General features: G+C 43.2%; 1 protein-coding gene across 1 annotated transcript; it reads left to right on the top strand.

Annotated features, from left to right (window-relative positions):
- The first annotated feature begins 1,019 nt into the window (after window positions 1-1,019).
- On the top strand, window positions 1,020-19,586 carry dlk2 (delta-like 2 homolog (Drosophila)). The gene is made up of 6 exons (XM_044213532.1): window positions 1,020-1,407; window positions 4,870-4,981; window positions 15,490-15,547; window positions 16,150-16,280; window positions 16,660-16,804; window positions 16,929-19,586. Exons 2-6 carry the CDS (start codon window positions 4,897-4,899, stop codon window positions 17,728-17,730), a joined length of 1,221 nt encoding a protein of 406 aa, XP_044069467.1. The 5' UTR covers window positions 1,020-1,407; window positions 4,870-4,896; the 3' UTR covers window positions 17,731-19,586.
- The last annotated feature ends 2,513 nt before the right edge of the window (window positions 19,587-22,099 follow it).

The following is a 22,099-nucleotide window of genomic DNA, read 5'->3' as shown; positions in this document are numbered from 1 at the left end:
CTAAAGTTACTTAAAGTATGAAGTATAATCAGCTAAATGTACTTAAAGTATGAAGTATAATCAGCTAAAGTTACCTAAAGTATGAAGTATAATCAGCTAAAGTTACTTAAAGTATGAAGTATTATCAGCTAAATGTAGTTAAAGTATGAAGTATTATCAGCTAAAGTTACTTAAAGTGTGACAGTGAGAGTCGTCCCTGTGCAGTAAAACGCTTCCTGTCAGTGTTTATTATATCTGATGTTTCTGGATTCATATTCCTGCTGCATTCATGTGTGTGTTGCATTTTACTGCTGCAGATGTTTCAGGCTGAGCTCATTTTAACTGCTTTATATCCTGTTGGGTAGTTTAACCTGCAGCAATGCATCATGGTCTATAAGGTCATCACGTGTTTGCAGCGTCGCCGTCCTGTGAGAACCTCGTATCTCTAAAAAGTCTTCCTGAGCTCAGAGAAACAGCCTGTTTTCAGCTCTGTGACGATGCGTTTCCCAGCTGATCCGAGGGGGGGTTAAAGAGTTTATTCAGCTTCAGGAGGAGGAGAGTTTCCTCAGCACATGAAGGAAACTCTTCATCCTTCAGCTCGTCACAAACACCTGGAGATACGTGGTTTTCACCGGACAGGAAGGGGCTGAAACACTGATCTGTAAAGTAACTGAAGCCGTCGGACAAACGCAGTGAAACGTCTGATATTTCCTCTGAGACGAGGCCGAGTGGAAGCAGAAAGTAGCATTAAATGAAAATACTCAAGTAAAGTACAAGTACCTCAAACTGGAGTAAATGTGCTTCGTTACATTCCACCGCTGGATGATAGAAACTTCAGTTTTATACAAAGGATTTATATCTGCAAATATCTGCTGCTTTCCTCCAGACAGAAGTGTGTGTGTGTGTGTGTGCATGTGTGTGCATGTGTGTGTGTGTGTGTGTGTTGAACCATTAAATTGACCACCTGTTGCTATCCATTCTCAAACACACACACACTCCCCTCATTCTTTTCTTTCTCAAGCAAACACACTGAAAGAAAAGATCAGTGTGTGTGTGTGTGTGTGTGTGTGTGTGTGTGTGTGCTTTGGTATGTGAGTGAGGAAGACACACTCACACACACACACACTGTAATCCAGGCATGTCAGTTCCTGTCTTTGCGGAGGTTGTATTCGTCGCTGTAATCTCTGGAAAAATGATCCTGCTCGTTATTTCCCGCCGCCTGCCAGTCGAGTGTGTGGGCAGAGCGACCTGAAGGTCCGTCGCTACAGCAACAGGCTGAACAGACTGAAGCTCGAGCAGAAAGAAGAAGAGACGAACGCAGAGGAAAACATGAGGAGATCTGACAGGAGAAACCAGGAGGAGATCTGAAGAGATCGAATCAGCAGAAGAAGAAGGAGGAAATAAAAACAGGAAGCAGACCGTCAGCAGGTAGGAACAGGAAGCTGGAAACACAACATCACATGATTTAAACTCCTCGCTGCTGCAGGTCCAGGTGCTGACGCTGATCTGGGTTCAATTTAAAGGTGCAGTCTGCGACAGTTTAGCTTAGCTTAGCACAAAGACTGGAAGCTGTTAGCTAGCTCCTTCAAAAGAGAACGGCTCTGATTTGTCGTGGTTGTAGTCAGCTGGTTGAGCTGACGGCAGAGTTGCTCTGCTGGCTGCTGTTATTGTGACTGTTGGGTTTCCTCCCCCAGTCCAAAGACTTGCAGGTTTGGACAGGTGAAGCAGTTGTTATAGTGACACAAAGTCCACAGAGGGAGGAGGTCGGGCTGGAGGACCGCTGTTCACTTCCTGTTTCAGAATCAGAATCAGAAAGACTTTATTGATCCCCGAGGGGAAACTCTTCTGTTACAGCAGCTCGTCTTTACTTCAGTGCATGCAGGAACAGAAGTATGAATAAATATCAATAAATTAAACTGAAAACACTGAATATTGCACAGCTATGTCGAGTATTGCAGAGATGTTAATGATCAGTGTCCAGTTTAGTGACTTCGGGTCATACAGACTGACACTTAGAGGGAGGAGTTAAAGAGTGTGATGACTTCCTGTGGCGCTCTGTGGTGCATTGTGGGGGGATGAGTCTTCTGCTGAAGGTGCTCCTTTGTACTCCTTTTCCTACCAGCAGTCAGCAGTTTAAGCACCATCGTTCGCTGACCTTACAGCAGCTAGAATGTATATTCTTATAACAACACTGTGTGAAGCGACGGCGTGTCGTGTCTCTGAACCATCAGCCGAACCTGCAGCTTCACGGAGCTCGCTGTTCGTCTGCTGCTGCTCTGGTTCGCTCTCGGCTCTCAGAGCGTCGCTGCCAGAGAAGAAGAAGCTGTAAAAAGCCTCTGAACGCTTCCTGCTGAGCAGCAAACAGCAGCCAGACGCAGTCAGAGAGCAGCTGCTGAACATAGCGGAGCATCTAGCTGCTAAAGAGCCAGATGTTTCCCTCAGCAGCTGCTGGAGACCAAACACAGAGCTGACGGAGAGAAGACCGGACTGACGTCCATCAGGAGACACAGACACGCCTCCTGATGAAGCGTCATGTGACACTGACACGCCTCCTGATGAAGCGTCATGTGACTCTGACACGCCCAATGAAGCGTCATGTGACTCTGACACGCCTCCTGATGAAGCGTCATGTGACTCTGTCACGCCTCCTGAGAAGCGTCATGTGACTCTGACACGCCTCCTGATGAAGCGTCATGTGACTCTGACACGCCTCCTGACGAAGCGTCATGTGACTCTGACACGCCTCCTGAGAAGCGTCATGTGACTCTGACACGCCTCCTGACGAAGCGTCATGTGACTCTGACACGCCTCCTGACGAAGCGTCATGTGACTCTGACACGCCCCTCCTGGCGGCGTCATGTGACTCTGACACGCCTCCTGAGAAGCGTCACGTGACTCTGACACGCCTCCTGAGAAGCGTCACGTGACTCTGACACGCCTCCTGGACGGCGTCATGTGACTCTGACACGCCTCCTGAGAAGCGTCACGTGACTCTGACACGCCTCCTGACGGCGTCATGTGACTCTGACACGCCTCCTGGACGGCGTCATGTGACTCTGACACGCCTCCTGACGAAGCGTCATGTGACTCTGACACGCCTCCTGATGAAGCGTCATGTGACTGTAGCTGCTGGAGACCAAACGCCACAGCAGTGTAACGATGATGTTGCTGAAAAGGTGAAGAAATGCTAATGTTGTGTTTGTTTCTGCTGAAAACAATAAAAACATCAGTAATCGCAGGTTTAAATACTTATTCGTCATATAATCCTAACAAACTGCAGAGTTCATATGTAAAAACAACGAGTTCAACATGAGGACAGTTTGAAACCTGCAGGTTTGAATAAAAACTGTTTCCTCACAGTCTCACCTCACCCAGGTGTTTCTACAACTTCCTGTTTTCCTCTGAGGACGCGGCGCCTGCAGCGTCTGCTTCTACTGAGGTTTAACTCCTTCACGCCCAGAACTGAACCTCAAGAAACAGCTTCAGCCAGAGAGGAGGAAGAAGAGGAGGAAGAGGGGGAAGAAGAGGGGGAGGAAGAAGAGGGGGAAGAAGAAGAGGAGGAAGAGGAGACAGAAGAGGAAGAAGAGGAGGACGCTGCAGGCGCCGCGTCCTCCTCTTCTTCCTCTTTTCTCTTCTTCCTCCTCTTCTTTCTCTTCTTCTTCCTCTTCTTCCTCCTCTTCTTCTCTGGGAAGAAGAAGAAGAAGAAGAAGAGGGAAGAGAGGGGAGGAAGAAGGGGAAGAAGAAGAGGGGGAAGAGGGGGAGGAAGAAGGGGAAGAAGAGGGGAAAGAGGAGAAAGAAGAGGAGGAAGTAGAGGAGGAAAGAGGAAAGAAGAGGAGGAAGAAGAAGAGGGGAAAGAAGAGGAGGAAGAAGAGGAAGAAGAAGAGGAAGAAGAAGAGGGGAAGAGGGGGAGGAAGAAGAGGGGGAAGAAGAGGAGGAAGAAGAGGAGGAAAGAGGAAAGAAGAGGAGGAAGAAGAACAGGGGAAAGAAGAAGAGGAGGAAGAAGAGGAAGAAGAAGAGCGGGAAGAGGGGAGGAAGAAGAGGGGGAAGAAGGAGGAGGAGAAGAAGAGGAGGAAGAGAGAAGAAAGAGAGAAGAAGAGGAAAGAGGAAAGAAGAGAGGAAGAAGAAGAGGGGAAAGAAAGAGGAAGAAGAGAGGAAGAAGAAAGAGGGGAAGAGAGGGGAGGAAGAAGAGGGGAAGAAGAGGAGGAAGAAGAGGAGGAAGAAGAGGTCAGAGGTCAACATGGCGAGGACGCGTCCCACATCAGAGACTCACAGGTCAGTGAGTTATTGATCGGCTGTCGGAGGAGACGATCAGCTGTGAAGCCGAGAGGAGACGCTCTGTTACAGAAACGCCGAAGCTTTGTCGTCTCGCCGCCATCAGGACAAACAGCACGAAGACTTCCTGTTGAGTCTCGCTGACGGACATGAAAACAACATAACGCACTGAAGAACATTTCTGTCGAACTGTCGCTGTAATTAAATATAAAAATGACTCAGAACACAACTTTGGTGATTTCTTCTTCCCAGATGAACGCAGAGGGCGCGAGCACGTTTCTGAGCTTCCTGTCGTTTATACGCTGCTTTAATAAAACTGTCAGTTCGGGTTTAACTGGACCTCAGCTGAAGATCAGGAAGTGTTGATGAGAGCGCGCAGTGTGAACACAGCCTGTGTGTTAACAGCTGATCCTGGAGCAGCAGCCGCTCTGATTTATGTCTCTCACACCTGGTTCAGACCTTTGATCGGGACGACGACAGCTCGAGACGCTCAGCTGAAGACGACGCTGACCGAGCCGCCGTCTCCGTCTCACCTTTCAGGAGCCTCCGTGTGTTTATCTAACGCTGACAAACTGACTCCAGGTCAGAGACACTCCCCGGCTCTTTCTTCTGTTTCAGGTCCTCGTCGTCCTCGAGGCCGGCGACATGTCTTCAGTCAGAGCTGCAGCCGTCCCGCTGCTGAGCTGCTGCGTCCTCGTCGTCCTCGTCGTCCCGTCCTGCAGAGGTCAAGGTAAGGTCACCCGATCACATGTTTACTCTGCAGTAACCAAACCTCATTCGACAAACTGCCGCTTTAAGCTTTAACCCGCAGAGTTCAGACAGAGCTGCAGTCACATTTCAAGACTAAACTGAATTCATCTTTCAGCGTCTCGCAGAAATATGAAATATAAATGTACAGTAAAAAATCTGTTTTAAAATGAAAACAACAGTTTTATGGATCAATCAGCTCTAAAAAACTCTTTTGGCACAAATAATCTTAAAGGTGCAGCTAACAGCTGTTTTTATTACCGATGTTAGCGGTTGTTAACTTAGCGACTGCCACGTGCACCTCAGCGTGTCTCCAGGTGTCTCCAGGTGTCTCCAGGTGATTCCAGGTTCTATATGTTTTAAAGTCGTATGAGGCCTTCAGCTGCATGAGGTCTGATAAACGTCCTCGAGTGATGTCACTCGAGTCGGTGTCGGCCGGGGCTGAAGACGAGTTTGAACCTGCGGAGTCGGACAGAAGCGAGCTCAGCAGACCGCCTCTGCTGCGGGCTGCGTTAGCCGCCGCTAGCATAACACACCACGACCTCCCACCCAGCTGTCAGAGGGAGAGGTGCATTCTGGGTGATGTAGGCGTCAGGTTTAGACGAGGAAGAAGAACGCGTGGAATAAAGCAGACGATGTCTCTGCTGCATCGCGAGTCTGACGGAGCTACAGGAGTCACATGACGCGTTTCTCTGATTCTGCTGACTCTTACAGACGTGAGGTTGTTAGAGTTTAAACACGAGTTGATTTCCACACGAACACGAAAGTAAACATCGATTCGTTACTGATTTATTATTCGAAACTTTATTTCTTAATATATGTTGAATTGTTGGGACAAATTCCCCGTTTCTGTACGTTCCTGCTGTGAAATGAATAAAACTCTCTAGATTAGCATTTCATCTGAATCACTTACTGGTTCGCTGTTACTGTAATTCAGTGTCAGATTACCATCTGAACAACGTCTCCATTTTAAGTAGATTTGTATAAATTACATGTTTCTGTCCAGGAAATTATCAGAGATTTATATTATTAGAGATTATGACCCATAAATTATCCACACCGGAAGACACTTTAGAGGCCACGATGTGTCTCCAGCAAACTTTAACGTCTTCCAGACACTTTCGGATGACCTTGGATCATTCGAACCGTCATCAAACTGGAACCATGTGAGAAGTTCAGAGGAGAAATGTCTCTTTGGTGGAACTGATGACTTCCAAACATCTCAAACAAGACTGGTCTGCTTTTTAAAAACGTGCTGCGTTTTATAAACGTCTCTGAAGCTGTCAGAAGCATAAAGTATACAGCACAGCACTTCAGTAAGTGTACTTAGCCCCCCCCCCAGCAGTGAAGCCAGCTGTGAGCTTCCTGTCAGTGAGCAGAATGTGATCAATCAGAGCGAGTTCAGGGTGTCGAGGACAGACAGGTGTCGGGCCGAGGATCAGCAGGACCACCGCCGGGAGTCTCTGGGTCGGGGGCTCTGTGATCGTGGCTAAATATTTTTCTAACTCCACAGGCTGCTGAGCTCAGAGCTCCACTGATCGCTAACATTCAGGAGTGATCCAGTTCTGCCTCCCCCAGCTTCGGTGCCATATTCCTCCCCCTCCCTCCCCGAAGGACCAGCGAGCAGAACAGCCTGTAAAATAATCAGCTTTTTTATTATTTAACCTCTAAAACCTCCGGGACGTCTCTACAGACGGTCCGTCAGTTCAGATCTGGTTCTGTCGACCAGGACCGGGACACTTTAAAGGACCGGAACAATCAGCTGACTCCTGGTGGATTCACACAGCTCACATCTGCTAGCTGACGTTGGTGTCGTACAGAAATGAACAGCAATCAATCGGTTCCCGATCGATTAAAAAACTACATCCAAAAATCAAAAATAAGATAAAGTCATTTAAAGTACATTTACTCAAGTGCTGTTCTTAAGTACAAGTTTGAGGTACTTTTACTTTACTTCCACTCCGCCACGTCTCAGAGGGAAATACTGTTTTATCTGACAGCTGCAGTTACTTTACAGATTCAGGTTTTACATTAAAAACATGTGATCAGCTTATAAAATAAAATACAAAACCCCTTATAAAGGATCAGTGTGTAGTTAATAATCATAAATATGAGGTCATATATCGGGATGGGTACCGCTCAGATTCTATCGATACTCTTACCGGTTCTTTTTCATCACTAAATAACTGCTTTTTAAAAAATATATTCTTTAAAAAAAAGAATCAATTCAGAAGATTAGAAATTAATATTTTAAATATAACTAAATGTTGTTTCTAGAGTTCACAACAATAAGTTCACAACAGCAAAGTCAACAAATCTAAAATGTCAATAAAATAAATCCTGACATAAAAACACTGAGTAAAGTTCGGAAAGAATGAAGAACTCAGTCAGTCCGTCCTCCTGTCCTCTGTCCGCCTCCCTCTGCTGCTGCTGTGACTCTGCAGGTAAGTTACCTGGCGGAGGGGGGAGGCGCTGCTTTGTCTCAGCCAGCAGGAAGTTTACAAGCGTTTGTCAAATTTTAAGATTCGTGTCAAACTAAGATAAACAGTCCGACTACATACAGACGGCCCGTTTTAGCTTGTTTGTAACCATTCGCTGTTAGCCGAGCTAGCTCACTGCGCTGGTGTAAAACATAGCGTGGATCAGACTGCGGACAGAGCAGATTAAAATATCACTTTCTACATGTTTATGCTTGTTGACCAGGTGTATTGATAAAGTTCTGGCTTTTTATTGGCTAAAGTTTTATTGCACTTAATGAGCGTAGTTGTCGTGAACTGGAGTAATCTCTCTGCTCTCCATGTGTGTGTGTGAGAGAGCGGGGGAGGCTGCAGCGTCATAATAAATTACACCAAAACGTTAGTAGTTATGTACCGATAAGAGGATGTCGGAGCTTATCAATACTACGGTCTTTAATCATTTAGCACCAGTGCCCGCTTCATACCAGGTTTCAGTACCCATAACTAGTCATATTTAAGGTTATATATTAGTTATGTATTAGTTATATGTGAGGTTATATATTAGTTATATTTGAGGTTGTATATTAGTTATATATTAGTTATATATTAATTATATATGAGGTGATATATTAGTTATATATTAGTTATATATTAGTTATATTTGAGGTTATATATTAGTTATATATTAGTTATATTTGAGGTTATATATTAGTTATATTTGAGGTTATATATTAGTTATATGTGAGGTTATATATTAGTTATATGTGAGGTTATATATTAGTTATATGTGAGGTTATATATTAGTTATATGTGAGGTTATATATTAGTTATATTTGAGGTTATATATTAGTTATATATTAGTTCTATATTAGTTATATGTGAGGTTATATATTAGTTATATGTGAGGTTATATATTAGTTATATTTGAGGTTATATATTAGTTATATGTGAGGTTATATATTAGTTATATGTGAGGTTATATATTAGTTATATATTAGTTATATTTAAGGTTATATATTAGTTATATGTGAGGTTATATATTAGTTATATATTAGGTATATTTGAGGTTATATATTAGTTATATTTGAGGTTATATATTAGTTATATTTGAGGTTATATATTAGTTATATGTGAGGTTATATATTAGTTATATGTGAGGTTATATATTAGTTATATATTAGTTATATTTGAGGTTATATATTAGTTATATGTGAGGTTATATATTAGTTATATATTAGTTATATTTGAGGTTATATATTAGTTATATGTGAGGTTATATATTAGTTATATGTGAGGTTATATATTAGTTATATATTAGTTATATGTGAGGTTATATATTAGTTATATATTAGTTCTATATTAGTTATATTTGAGGTTATATATTAGTTATATGTGAGGTTATATATTAGTTATATTTGAGGTTATATATTAGTTATATGTGAGGTTATATATTAGTTATATGTGAGGTTATATATTAGTTATATGTGAGGTTATATATTAGTTATATGTGAGGTTATATATTAGTTATATATTAGTTCTATATTAGTTATATTTGAGGTTATATATTAGTTATATGTGAGGTTATATATTAGTTATATTTGAGGTTATATATTAGTTATATGTGAGGTTATATATTAGTTATATGTGAGGTTATATATTAGTTATATGTGAGGTTATATATTAGTTATATTTGAGGTTATATATTAGTTATATGTGAGGTTATATATTAGTTATATTTGAGGTTATATATTAGTTATATGTGAGGTTATATATTAGTTATATTTGAGGTTATATATTAGTTATATGTGAGGTTATATATTAGTTATATTTGAGGTTATATATTAGTTATATTTGAGGTTATATATTAGTTATATGTGAGGTTATATATTAGTTATATATTAGTTATATATTAGTTATATTTGAGGTTATATATTAGTTATATATTAGTTATATGTGAGGTTATATATTAGTTATATTTGAGGTTATATATTAGTTATATTTGAGGTTATATATTAGTTATATATTAGTTATATATTAGTTATATATTAGTTATATTTGAGGTTATATATTAGTTATATGTGAGGTTATATATTAGTTATATTTGAGGTTATATATTAGTTATATTTGAGGTTATATATTAGTTATATATTAGTTATATTTGAGGTTATATATTAGTTATATGTGAGGTTATATATTAGTTATATGTGAGGTTATATATTTGTTATATTTGAGGTTATATATTAGTTATATGTGAGGTTATATATTTGTTATATTTGAGGTTATATATTAGTTATATTTGAGGTTATATATTAGTTATATGTGAGGTTATATATTAGTTATATGTGAGGTTATATATTAGTTATATATTAGTTATATATTAGTTATATCTGTGTGTTGGTGATGCAGCAGTCGTGCAGCTGCACTTCACACTGCGACACATGCAGCAGGATCAGGTTCCTTCACACCAGCTCCTGTTTCTCTCTGTAATCATGGAAGAACACCGACCGCCTGCACAACAATAACCTTTGTTAAAACCACAGGCTTGCCTCGTTAAGTGCCTGTGATTGGACGGCTAATGAGGGGAACAGGTGCTGCACCCCACACGGCCAATCAGAGAGCAGCAGAGCAGCCAGGGAGGTGACTTCAATCAGCGGAGCATTCATCATTTTTAAAGCTGCAGCACGAGCTAAAATTATCCTCCGAAATACAAGAACACACACACACTCTCACACACACACACATTCACACTCACACACACACACACACACACACACACTCACACACACCTGCTGGCTCTCTGAGGTTTTTTCAGTCTCAGTTTCACTCTGATTATCTGCACAGTTTCCACATGTCCTGGAAAACCTGGAACTCCTTAATGCAGCTTTTCATGGAAAACTTTATTTATTAATATATGTTGAATTGTTGTCATACAAGTAGACAAATTTCCCGTTTTTGTACGTTCCTGCTGTGAAATGAATAAAACTCTCTCTAGATTAGCATTTAATTTGAATCACTTACTGATTGGCTGTTACTGTAATTAAGTGTCAGATTACCATCTGAACATGGGACATTTTCCAAACTGTTATGAATAATAATGAGTTCCCTGATGAAGTGCAGGACGTGGTTCATTACTGTGTCGAACATAAAGCAGGCAGAGCTGATGTTTGTTTCCACAACGTAACTGGAAAACAAATTAGCAGTGCTGGAGGAAGTATTCAGGTCCTTTACTGAAGTAAAAGTACTAATACCACACTGTAAAATACTCTGTTACAAGTAAAAGTCCTGAATTGAAGATGTTACTTATATTTTATAAACTCTTCTTGTGTTTTGTGTAAAAATCTGAATCTGTAAAGTAACTAAAGCTGTCAGATAAACGTAGTAAAAAGTACAGAGATAGAAGAGAGACAGCAGAGAGACATTCTGCCAGTTCATCGTCTCTTTTTAGGACCAGATAACGTTCTGATCCACTTTGGCTTTTAGTTTCTTCTGTCCACTGTTCCAGACAGGTTTCTTTACATTGCGTTATAATTTGGTTTACGGGTATAGCTATGATGACCCCAGACTTCACTACCAGACAGCGCAGTGGGCCGGATGACACTGTCAAATATTTCAAGCCAAATTTTAATTGGAATTTGAAAATTATAAAATTTTCTCTTAATTGCATTAAGAGCTGTTCAAACCTTTTCTTTTAGTGCGTTCGCTGCCATGTTGAAACTCCCTGATGCTGGTCGGTGCTGCTGTGTTTTGGGAGGAAGCCAATTTGATTTTTACTCAGGATGGAGTCTTCACGGAAATCTATTCTTTTATTCAGAATACGACAGAACAGTTTACTTAGACACCTGCTGACACAGACGCCTCGGTGGTTACAGGCTCTGATTGGTCCCCCCTCTGATGAACGGGGGAAACGAGCCCTTTGCACCAGATGTCGGGAAACCATCCTGACTGAAGGACGGTGTTGAACAGCTTCAGCACCCTGCATCTCTGGGGTGCTGCGTTTCAGCATTTCGTTTTTAATGCAGTCTGGACCACAAGCTTTCCCTGGCCGGAGAGACTCTGTCTGTGTGGTCAGTTCATCCCAAGTAATCGGGAAATCAAGGGGCTTTTGGTTGTCTTTAATTGGTCGTTGTACCTGATGCATAAGGCCGGGTTGTTTGGTTGCCGATGTTTTTCATTTGCTGTTTTTCTCAAGTCTTTTCTGATGGTTTCGCATTCTTGATCAAACCATTTGTCGGCGTTTTGCTTTTTAACAGGCTTCTGTTTTTGGTTGGTTTTGGTCCCTTCTGGGGACCTGTCTCGGACTGGAATTTAACCCTGAAGCTTCAGTTGCAGCAGATTCTCATTCTGTCACATCTGATAAAAAGTCAAAGCTACAAGAATCCTGTGGACATAAAAACTGAAGGAGAGAAGTCAACTACGACTCCCAGGGTGCATTTCAGCAAGAAACATCCAATCACAGAGCTTCATCGAGCTAACGGCGAGCTAAAGAGAAAGACTTTGTAGAAACCTAATGAAACGTTCAGCAACTTAAATCAGTTCACTGTTTGATCCTGGATCAGTTTTGGATCAATTCAGTAACCATGGCAACAACTTCAACCTCATGCCACTCATCGGATTCAGAGATATTCTGCACAGCAGCCTGAGAACTGATCACCAAAACATAAACCTCAGAGTCTAATAATAATGATAATAATGATAATAATAATAATAATAATAATAATAATAATAATAATAATAAAAAGTACAGAAAAGTGTAAATGTGTAAACAACATTGTCTTCAGCCAAGTGAAATATATATAGTACAAAACAATGTGCTCTCTTGAATTATTCAAATAAATTAGTTCACATTTTTAATTTGCTGATTCGTGTGGACAGTGATAATATAATAACTGTGGAAAAGGGTATAAAAATGTTATACTGATAATATGATAACTGGGTGTAATGTCGTTTTAAAAATGTAATACAAAAGTGTAATAACTGTGAAGAATGTAATTTTCTTTTATTTGTGTAGCACAACAATTAAAAAGTTAAGAACAGAGACATAAATACAATTAATTTAAAATATTTTTTCTGTGCTGCATCTCAAACTGTGGAAGTGTCCATGTGGCCCTCAGCTTTTGACACTATAACACTATCACATTATATGCAGCTTATTACATTGTTATGTTCTACAGTGCCACTAGGAACGTAATTAAAAATAAGTTATAAGAATATAATAATATAAATAATTTACTATATAGAAATTAATGTATAATTGATGTATACCGTATTAATTGCAGATGGTAATAAATAAATTAAAAACTGCAGATTGTGTAATTTAAATAGTTGTTACATTTTGTGATTGTCTATTTTTGGACCTGGTGGCCCCTGGTGGTCCCTAGTGGCCCCTGGTGGTCCCTGGTGGCCCCTGGTGGTCCCTGGTGGCCCCTGGGCTCCGGGGCCCTTGTTGTACTTCAGACCACCTCTGCCAGATATAACACACACAGTAGTGTTCATTTCAGGTGTCTCTAAAGAACGAATCAACAGTCCTGACTGTATAAACAGGAGGCAGTAAATCTTCCTCGTTGAGTCACGGCTGGATGGAGGCGGATCGTCACTGAGCGCGCTCAGAGGCGCTCGGCAGCTTATTGTTCTCCGTTAATCCGGGCTCCCCCAGCTGTCAGATTAACCCTCCGCTCGCTGTTGTCTGGCTCTTCTCAGATAACACTTAGCACCTCCCAGCTGTTGTTCGAGTCATGTGACACTCGGTCGGCGTTCCCGGCGGCTCCGTCCCGGAGCTGCCGGAGCTCCGAGGACGAGCCTGTTGTCTCTCTGTCAGGACCCCTTTGAAAACAACCCCCAAATTCCAGCCGACACTCGATACACCGTCAGCTTCGCTTCACCTGTGTTCAAAGCCGCGAGGTCAGAGGTCACGGCTGGCGGGCTATACACGGAGCAAATATTCCTGCTAATAACGCCGTGATGCTGGAGTTCAGTTTGATCCTCCGGGGAGGAAATAAAAATCTAATTAACATCTGCAGACAAGAAGCCACAGAGGTGATGTTTTCACTGCCGCCTGTCCAAAACATGATCTGAAGTGTTCAAGTGCTGCTGGGAAAGTCCAACATTTAGGGACTGAGACGCTGCTGAGATGAAAACTCCAGTTTTTCCCCCAAAAATGAATAACATTAAAGAAGCGATCAGTTTGTTTGGCAGATAGGCAAAGCAAGCGGACTCGAGTGACATCACTTGAGGACATTTATCTTACCTCACACAGCTCTCTCTGGAGACACTAAAGGCTTTATACTTGTTTCACATGAGCTGAATGCTAACATCAGCATGCTAACATGCTCAAAGTGACAATGCTAACATGATGTTTAGCAGGTTTATTCACCACGTTCGCCATTGTAGTTTTGCGTGTTAGCATGCTAACATTAGCTGATCAGCAGTAAACGCAGAGTCCAGCTGAGGCTGATGGGAACGCCATCAGCTCTGCAGGTCAGAAATCAAAGTGTCGGACACGTTAACGTGTCGACCTGATGGTGGCGCTAGATGGAAAGTCAGAGGATCAGCAGAGTTATTACAGTTCATCCTGAGGGGAGCATGAACGATGAAGCACGTCTCGTCACAGTCCAGCAGCTGCTGATGTTTCAGTCTGGACCAAAGTGGAGGACCGACTACGGTGACCAGACGTCCCAGTTTGTCCGGGATTGTCCCGGTTTCAAGCTGGGTGTCCAGAGTCCCGACAAATATCTGTAAAACACTAAAATGTCCTGGTGTTCACTACAACTAAAATAATAATTATAATATTATACTTGTTTTCAGCGCTTACATAGACGTTTATCATGTTCTGTCCCACAAAGTCGGTCTTTTCTAAAGAGCTCCAGGAGGCTTACTGCTTCCTTCGTAAAGTACCCGCCAACGAAAATGCTGCGTTCATGGCGTCCATGGTGTTGAAAGGTGCTCGGGAGGTGTGCTAAGCGCTGACATAACTGTCCCCCGTCCTGAAGAAAACGCCTGTGGTGTGTGCATAAGCACATGTGCAAGTGTGCACGAACGTGCGGCACACTTAACGACGGTCGCTAACACGGCTAAAAACACATCACACTCGATTGAGCATCTTTACTTTGGCTTCTTGTAAAATTTTTAAAATGTTACTTCTACTTTACAGCTCTGAATGTTTTACCACCTCCATACGAGTCGAATCGAACACTTCAGCGTTACATGGAAACTGTGAAACAACCCGCCCATAAATATATTGTGTATGTTTCTTTAAGAAACATCTCTTTAAGTTCGTTCTGTAGCTTCATCTTTATTGAACCGGAAAGATGTGATTTGTCTGTTTTATATCTTTTATCTTGTTGGTTTGAATAAAACCAAACCACTGTGTTTTATTTACAGAGACTTTCTACAAGTTAAGCTAGCGATGCTACATAAAGGCCCCTGGCTGCTGGGGGCCCCACATGTTTTCCTGTCTGATGATGGCATGCAGCTCTAGTAGCAGTGAAACAGGACTGTGAGGTTTATTTGTCCAGCTGCCTCTCTGACAGACTGTAACACCCAACACGTGGCTCAGCGACCGTCAGAGGTCAGAGGTCAAACTGTCTGCTGCTAATGTCTCACCGGAGAGCTGAAACACTGAAACACATCCTGACAGCTGAGACACACACACACTGGACACACTGGGAGGGTTGCTGGTTTAACTCCCAGCAGGCTCAGCAGCGTCTAATCTGACCCTGGATCAGTGGTGGAGATTTCTGCCTGGCTGGTTACATCAGAGTTGTGAAGTTGTCAGTTAAATATTCAGAAACTTCCACATTCATCATGTAGCGCCGCCTACAGGTTCACTCTGGAGTCTTGATCCAAGAGGTAAATCTTGTTTTGGTCTGAGCCGAAACATAAAGGAAGGAGAGGAAACTGATTCTTAACTTTCTACCACTTAGCTCTTATTTTGTCAGGAAACTGTTACCCAGCAGCTTCCTGTCACAGTGATGTCATCCATCCGTCTGTCTCTGACCTGTCCTCCTCTTCTTCTTCTTCTTCTTCTTCTTCTCTGCAGGAAGTGACTGCAGCTGCAACGTCACCAACAGCCGCTGTGACGAGTCCGGAGTCTGCAGGTGAGACGTCCGTCAGTCATCCACTGATCAATCATCCATTGATCAATAATCCACTGATCAATCATCCATTGATCAATAATGCACTGATCAATAATCCACTGATCAATCATCCATTGATCAATAATGCACTGATCAATAATCCACTGATCAATCATCCATTGATCAATAATGCACTGATCAATAATCCACTGATCAATAATGCACTGATCAATAATGCACTGATCAATAATCCACTGATCAATAATCCACTGATCAATCATCCACTGATCAATAATCCACTGATCAATCATCCACTGATCAATAATGCACTGATCAATAATGCACTGATCAATAATCCACTGATCAATAATCCACTGATCATCCTGCTCTGGCGTGACGTCTCGGAGTGAAGCAGCATGTTTGAGGTGGCGTCCAGAACACGGCGTCTGCTGTGCACCTGCTTTAATCCGCGTCAGGTGATCCCGACCTGAACCTCCAGGATTCTGGTTTGGTTCAGTCCGGATGAAGCTAAAGTCCTTTTAAACCCACCTGCTGACTGCGAAGCGATCTGAGTCCACCTGTAAGCGTGTAACTGTGCTCCCCGTGTCTCTGCTTGTTTCCAGGTGTGACCCCGGTTGGGACGGCGAGCGTTGCGAGCGCTGCGTGCCGATGCCCGGCTGTCGCCACGGCTCCTGCCAGCAGCCGTGGCAGTGCAGCTGTGAGCCGGGCTGGGGGGGGCGCTTCTGCGACAAAGGTCAGTCGCCTCCTTTCCACGACCAGCGGTGGGAGAAGCACTCGTGCTTTATTTAAACACACCTGAGATAACCTCACATTATCCCAGCAGAGCTTCGACCTGATTGGTCAATTCAGCAACATACCTGAAAACACCTGAGGGTCTTTGATCTGTAACAATGCATCGTATTTAAGAAGCTGATCGCATGTTTTGTTTGTAAAATGAAAGAACAGAACTTAGTTACTCAGATTATCAGATTATTTTACTTTCTTATCTCGTTTTTTGGTTTAAACTTTTTTACAAAGTTTCTGAAGTTTCTTGGCTCCAGCATACCTCCGTTCTCTGAAAACGGCGGCGGCGTGTCCGTGCGTGATGTTTCTGGCGTTGTTCGATGTTTCAGACCTGTCGGTGTGCTCGGAGCAGCAGCCCTGTCGGAACGGAGCTACCTGTGTGATGGAGGACAGCGGTGAACACACCTGTCTGTGTCCTGAAGGTTTCCACGGCAGAAACTGTCAGCTGAAGGCCGGACCCTGCCACCAGCGGAGGTCTGTACAGGTGTTTAACTTACCTGTCCGAATATCCACAACAACAGGACAGATCGTTACCTTCGCTACCAAACTTTACAGCTGACAATGATAGTCTCTTCTTCTTTGTGTGTTTTCTCTCCAGGTCTCCGTGTAAAAATGGCGGCCTGTGTGAGGACGCTGACGGCTTCGCGGCAGAGTTGACGTGTCGCTGCCTGGCCGGCTTCACGGGGCCGCGCTGTGAGGCCGACGTGGACGACTGCCTGATGAGGCCGTGTGCCAACGGCGCCACCTGCCTGGACGGCGTCAACCGCTTCTCGTGCCTCTGCCCCGCCGGCTTCACGGGACGCTTCTGCACCGTCAACCTGGACGACTGCGCCAGCCGGCCCTGCCTCAACGGCGGCCGCTGCCTGGACCGTGCCGGAGGCTTCCACTGCGTCTGCCGGCCCGGCTACACCGGAGCCACCTGCGAGACGGCGCTGAGGAGCCGGGACGACCGCGAGCCCGGCTGGACGACGCTGGGATGGGAGGGAGGAGGAGGCGGGGTCAGACCTCACCTGACCACCGGGGGGAAGAACCAGAGGAGCAGCACCACCGGCAGCGGTAACAGCAGTCGTCATGACGATAGGCTGTTTAAGGTGACGGTGAGCGAGCGCGGCGGCGCCGGCCTGTCGGAGGTCCAGCTCATCATCCTGCTGGTGCTGGCGGGGATGACGCTGGGCGTGGTGGTGCTGACCGCCGCCCTCGTGCTGCACGGTCACTGCAGGGACTGTGGCCACGCCCCCTGCTGGCCGCTGACATCATCATCATCATCATCATCATCATCATCACAGCAGCGAGGGCAGAAGAGCGGCCGGCGAGTGCAGCAGGACGAGCAGGAGTGTCAGATCAGCTTCCTGAACGTAGCAGAACCAGAGAAGAAGAAACTGAACACTGAGGTCATGTAGACTGAGTGGGCGTCCGAGCACAGGAACAGAGAGAGAGAGAGGTGCTCTCTCCGCCAGCACTGCAGGGCAGGAGGTCAGAGGTCAGAGGTCAGACAGCTTCACCTGCCTCATGTTCAGGTCGGACCTGGGATCCAGTTCAACAGGACGTGGTCTGATTCTCCCAGCGTACACCTGGTGTTAATATGCAAATTAACCGTGACATCATAACTTGTATACTTGTCGTCCACAGATTCATCACGTCAGACTCATGACGGACACTTTAAAACAAAACGGATGTAGATCGATGCAGCAGAGACATCGTCTGCTTTATTCCACGCGTTCTTCTTCCTCGTCTAAACCTGACGCCTACATCACCCACAATGCACCTCTCCCTCTGACAGCTGGGTGGGAGGTCGTGGTGTGTTATGCTAGCGGCGGCTAACGCAGCCCGCAGCAGAGGCGGTCTGCTGAGCTCGCTTCTGTCCGACTCCGCAGGTTCAAACTCGTCTTCAGCCCCGGCCGACGCCGACTCGAGTGACATCACTCGAGGACGTTTATCAGACCTCACGCAGCTGAAGGCCTCATATGACTTTAAAACATATAGAACCACCTGGAGACACCTGGAGACACCTGGAGACACCTGGAGACACCTGGAGACTGAGGTGGGAAATCACTGCAGTTCAACTTTAAAGCGACAGTAACAAACGTGGTGACGCTGATTCAGGTCTGGTGTTTTGTTTAAATGTCGCACAGATCAGTTTTGTATCGTAAACACACGACGGCGTGTACAGAACATTTTGCACACCTTTTCATTGAAATTAGTTTTAATAACTTTATGCAATATTGTTTTTAAAGCTATAAAGACGGTTCGTTTGTTCTCTGCTGCCATAAATGTGGTTTTTCACTTCAGTTTGTGTTCAGATGAAACAAACCGGATAGAACATGTAAATCAGGCTAGCTGTTTCCCCCCGTTTCCAGTCTTTATGCTAAGCTAAGCTAACCGCCTGCAGGCTGTAGCTTCATATTTAGCGTACTGACATCAATCTGAACGTCTGACTCTCAGGGAGGAAGAGAAGAAGAAGATTTCACAAAATGTTGAACTGCTCCTTTACACGAAGACTTCAAACGTCACGTAGATGTGTGAATTCATCACAAAGCTGTGCAGTTCTTGACTGATTTGTAATGAATTCTGGGTAAATTTAGACTTTTTTTCAAACACGGCTGTGTGAAACCGCCCCGCTCTGTTCGCTGCACCCAAATGTTTGTCTTCTGGAAGAATCCGACAGCTAAAAGAACAGTGTTATAAACTGTCCGAATCCATTTCGCTGCGAAATTTCACAGTTTTAAATCCCGGTGCGACCGGGCGGATTTCTGCCAGAAGAAGAAAAGTGATAAAACGGTTAGGAATGGTAAAAGTAAGTAATGCTCGTGGCCCCCCCCCCCGGCCTACGCCCCTGGATAGTAAAATTACGACACACTTGCTATCTCACAGTTTCGACTCACTGCATCATAACTGTGACGTTCTTTCCTGTATGTAAAGCCAATCCTCACCACACAGTAACTCAAACCTGAGACATTATTCCAAACAGTTTATATGTTTTCTATTTTGTTTTGGGGCATAACTGTTTCCACAGTATACAGTTGAAATGTGTTTGGTTTATTTTTTCCACTGTGTTGTATATGTTGTGTTTTCCTCTGTGTGCTCTTCACTGTTACGTGGTGATAAAACAGAAACGCTGCGTCTCTCTGCAGCTTTAAAACCTAATTTATTGGTGTAATTTAACAGCAGAGTGTGTGTGTGTGATGTTCTGGGCTGCGAGTCGGAGGTTTTTATATCAAACTGTGTGCAATAAAGTTGTGAATGATGAGCTCTGAAACCTGTCAGCTGGTGTTTTTATATACAGACAGCAGACGTGACAGACTGCGAGATATAAAATACATGATATGAGAAAAACATGATATATAATCAGAGACACAACCTCTGAGCTCCGGTCTCAGTTCTACATTTTACAAATACACTTAGATTACAAATGGCTTCCTTTAAAGCTGATTCTCAGATTCAATTTCTGTAAATTTGACTGTTTTTAGGTTAAAAAAAACATTTAATTGAATGAAATAAAAAATGTTATTAAAAATGATTTTGTATATCTCCACAAGAATTACTCTAATTATCTCCCCAGCAATATGTTATAGATATATAGATATTAAAAAATGATCTAAACTGCCTTTAGATCATCAGATGAAGTGATTACGTTCATTTAATGATATTACAGAAATATATCTGCACAGTCAAATTAATAAAGAAAATGTGACAAATCAGAGCTAAAATAACAAAAACTAATTTCCAACGATCAAACTTGATAAAATGAGCGCAGACGTCAACGCTGACAGCTGATGATGAAGAAGACTCAAACATCTCAAACAAATATTCTCATTTTGAGAAATGTTATTCTTGTCCATCCAGGTACAGGATGTCTTTAGCCTAGCTTAGCACAAAGAGTGGAAGCAGGGGAAAACTGCTAGCCGGTGTAGCCACAAACCGCTAGCATAATCAACATTTATAGTTAGTCATCGTTGTACAGCTGAAGTCCACCTGATAAAACTAATGGTGTGTTACATTTGAACTGGGACGCCCCCTGAAGTCAGAAGAACCTCACAGACCCCGACCTCAAAATCCAAGATGGCTGCTCGCGCGTCAGTTAGTGAGAGCTGCAGTAATAAACTGTTTATTAGCACGTCTGTCTTTTGTGTCTCATTAAAACAGTCGTACACACGGTGCTGTCCAGCTTCTATCTGCGGACGCGTTGCTGCGGTGATTCTATGCGTTGTTATCAACTGGTATTGCTAGCAATGGCTAACAATGGCTAGAGGCGTCCATCTTGGTTTTCCAACAACTCGGGTGTGACATCATTCCCAGCTCCGACTTCCGAGGCAAAGGCAACGCAGCATAAGAACTTTATTTAACAACGTTTGTTCCTCCCGGGACTTTAAGTAGAATTCATGTGATGTTTTTGTTCAGTAACAGTTATGGACCAACAACTAGCTAAATATTGGTGCGGAAACAAATACTGTGCTAGGTTAGCTAATTACACACAAGTGCAGGTTAGCTTGTTGGACAATACTCACAACAGCCCATTTCTGAATAAGATATATTACTGGATCATAATTATTGCAGCATTAATGTGTTCATCACTTTAAAGCTGCAGCTGCTGAAGCTGGAGCTCATTTTACTTTATATTCTGCTGGTAGTTTGGGAATTTCTCAATAAAGTTTTATCTTTATTTGTGGATTATATTTTGTGTTATTAATCTGAATCTGCAAAGTAACTAAAGTTATCAAATAAATGTAGTGGAGTAGAAGTATGAAGTAGCAGAAAATGTAAATACTAAAGTAAAGTACAAGTACCTCACATTTGTATTTTAGTACTTAAATGTACTTTCTTCTAACTGTGAGTGAAAGTAAACCTGCTATTTCATCATGTTTCATCTGTGACTGGTGTTGTCGAGCACTGAAGGTGTTATTTCACATTTCTCATCAAACTGCCAAACCGCGACCAGAGCCGGCCCGCCGCCTGACACCGGATCACTGCAGGACGGCAGAGGGCCCAGAATAACCTGAAACCACAGTCGGCTCCTGCAGCTGCACCAGGACGGAGGAGCTGGAGTTACCGGCAGCAGCGACGGGAACCTGAGGCTGCTTCCTCGTTTCCATTCAGACTGAAAACACGATGAAGTTGTCCATTATTCCTCAACACAGCAGCGGCATCACAAGACTCTGATTCCTGCGCGGGTCATGTGAACACATTCAGCAGCTTTCAAACTATTTATTCACGGCCGCAGAAACAAACTGCAGTTTTTTAAAGCGGCCCTCTGCTCCGGACCCTGTACAGGCTGCAGGTCTTTCTGTGAGCGGTTCAACCAAAGAGCGGTTTTCCCTTCAAAGCCTGTTTCATTTGAAGCATTTCGAGTTTTCAGAGCCGGAGGAGGTGAAATTATTCAGTGTTTCACAAGCGAAATACAGAGTTTAGAGAATTAACTAATCTTAATTTTTATGCCTCTAAATCCCATTTTTAAATGTATCACATTGTAAATTAATTAATTATATTGATTTTATATAAATATTAACAAATGGCAGTCAGGCCAACACATAAAACAGATACATTTCATCCTTACTAACTATGAACCATAGAGAATCAAAATAAAGTTTTGCTTTGTTAGCCGACACTTTTTGCGAATAACTATGTTCCAAAATGTTGAACTAGTTCTTTAAGATCCATCACTCAAATGTAGGCTGTTAAACATCGCATCCCATAAACTCATGTGGTTCATTCAGTCCACCGCTTTCACACTGTGCTTTAGCTAACATCGTTAGCAGTGCTAGCTTGCTGACT

This window comes from Siniperca chuatsi, linkage group LG11, assembly GCF_020085105.1.
Source record: "Siniperca chuatsi isolate FFG_IHB_CAS linkage group LG11, ASM2008510v1, whole genome shotgun sequence".
Taxonomy (NCBI): Eukaryota; Metazoa; Chordata; class Actinopteri; order Centrarchiformes; family Sinipercidae; genus Siniperca; species Siniperca chuatsi.
Note: the sequence above shows the minus strand (reverse complement) of the source record. Positions and strands in the feature narration are given on the sequence as shown.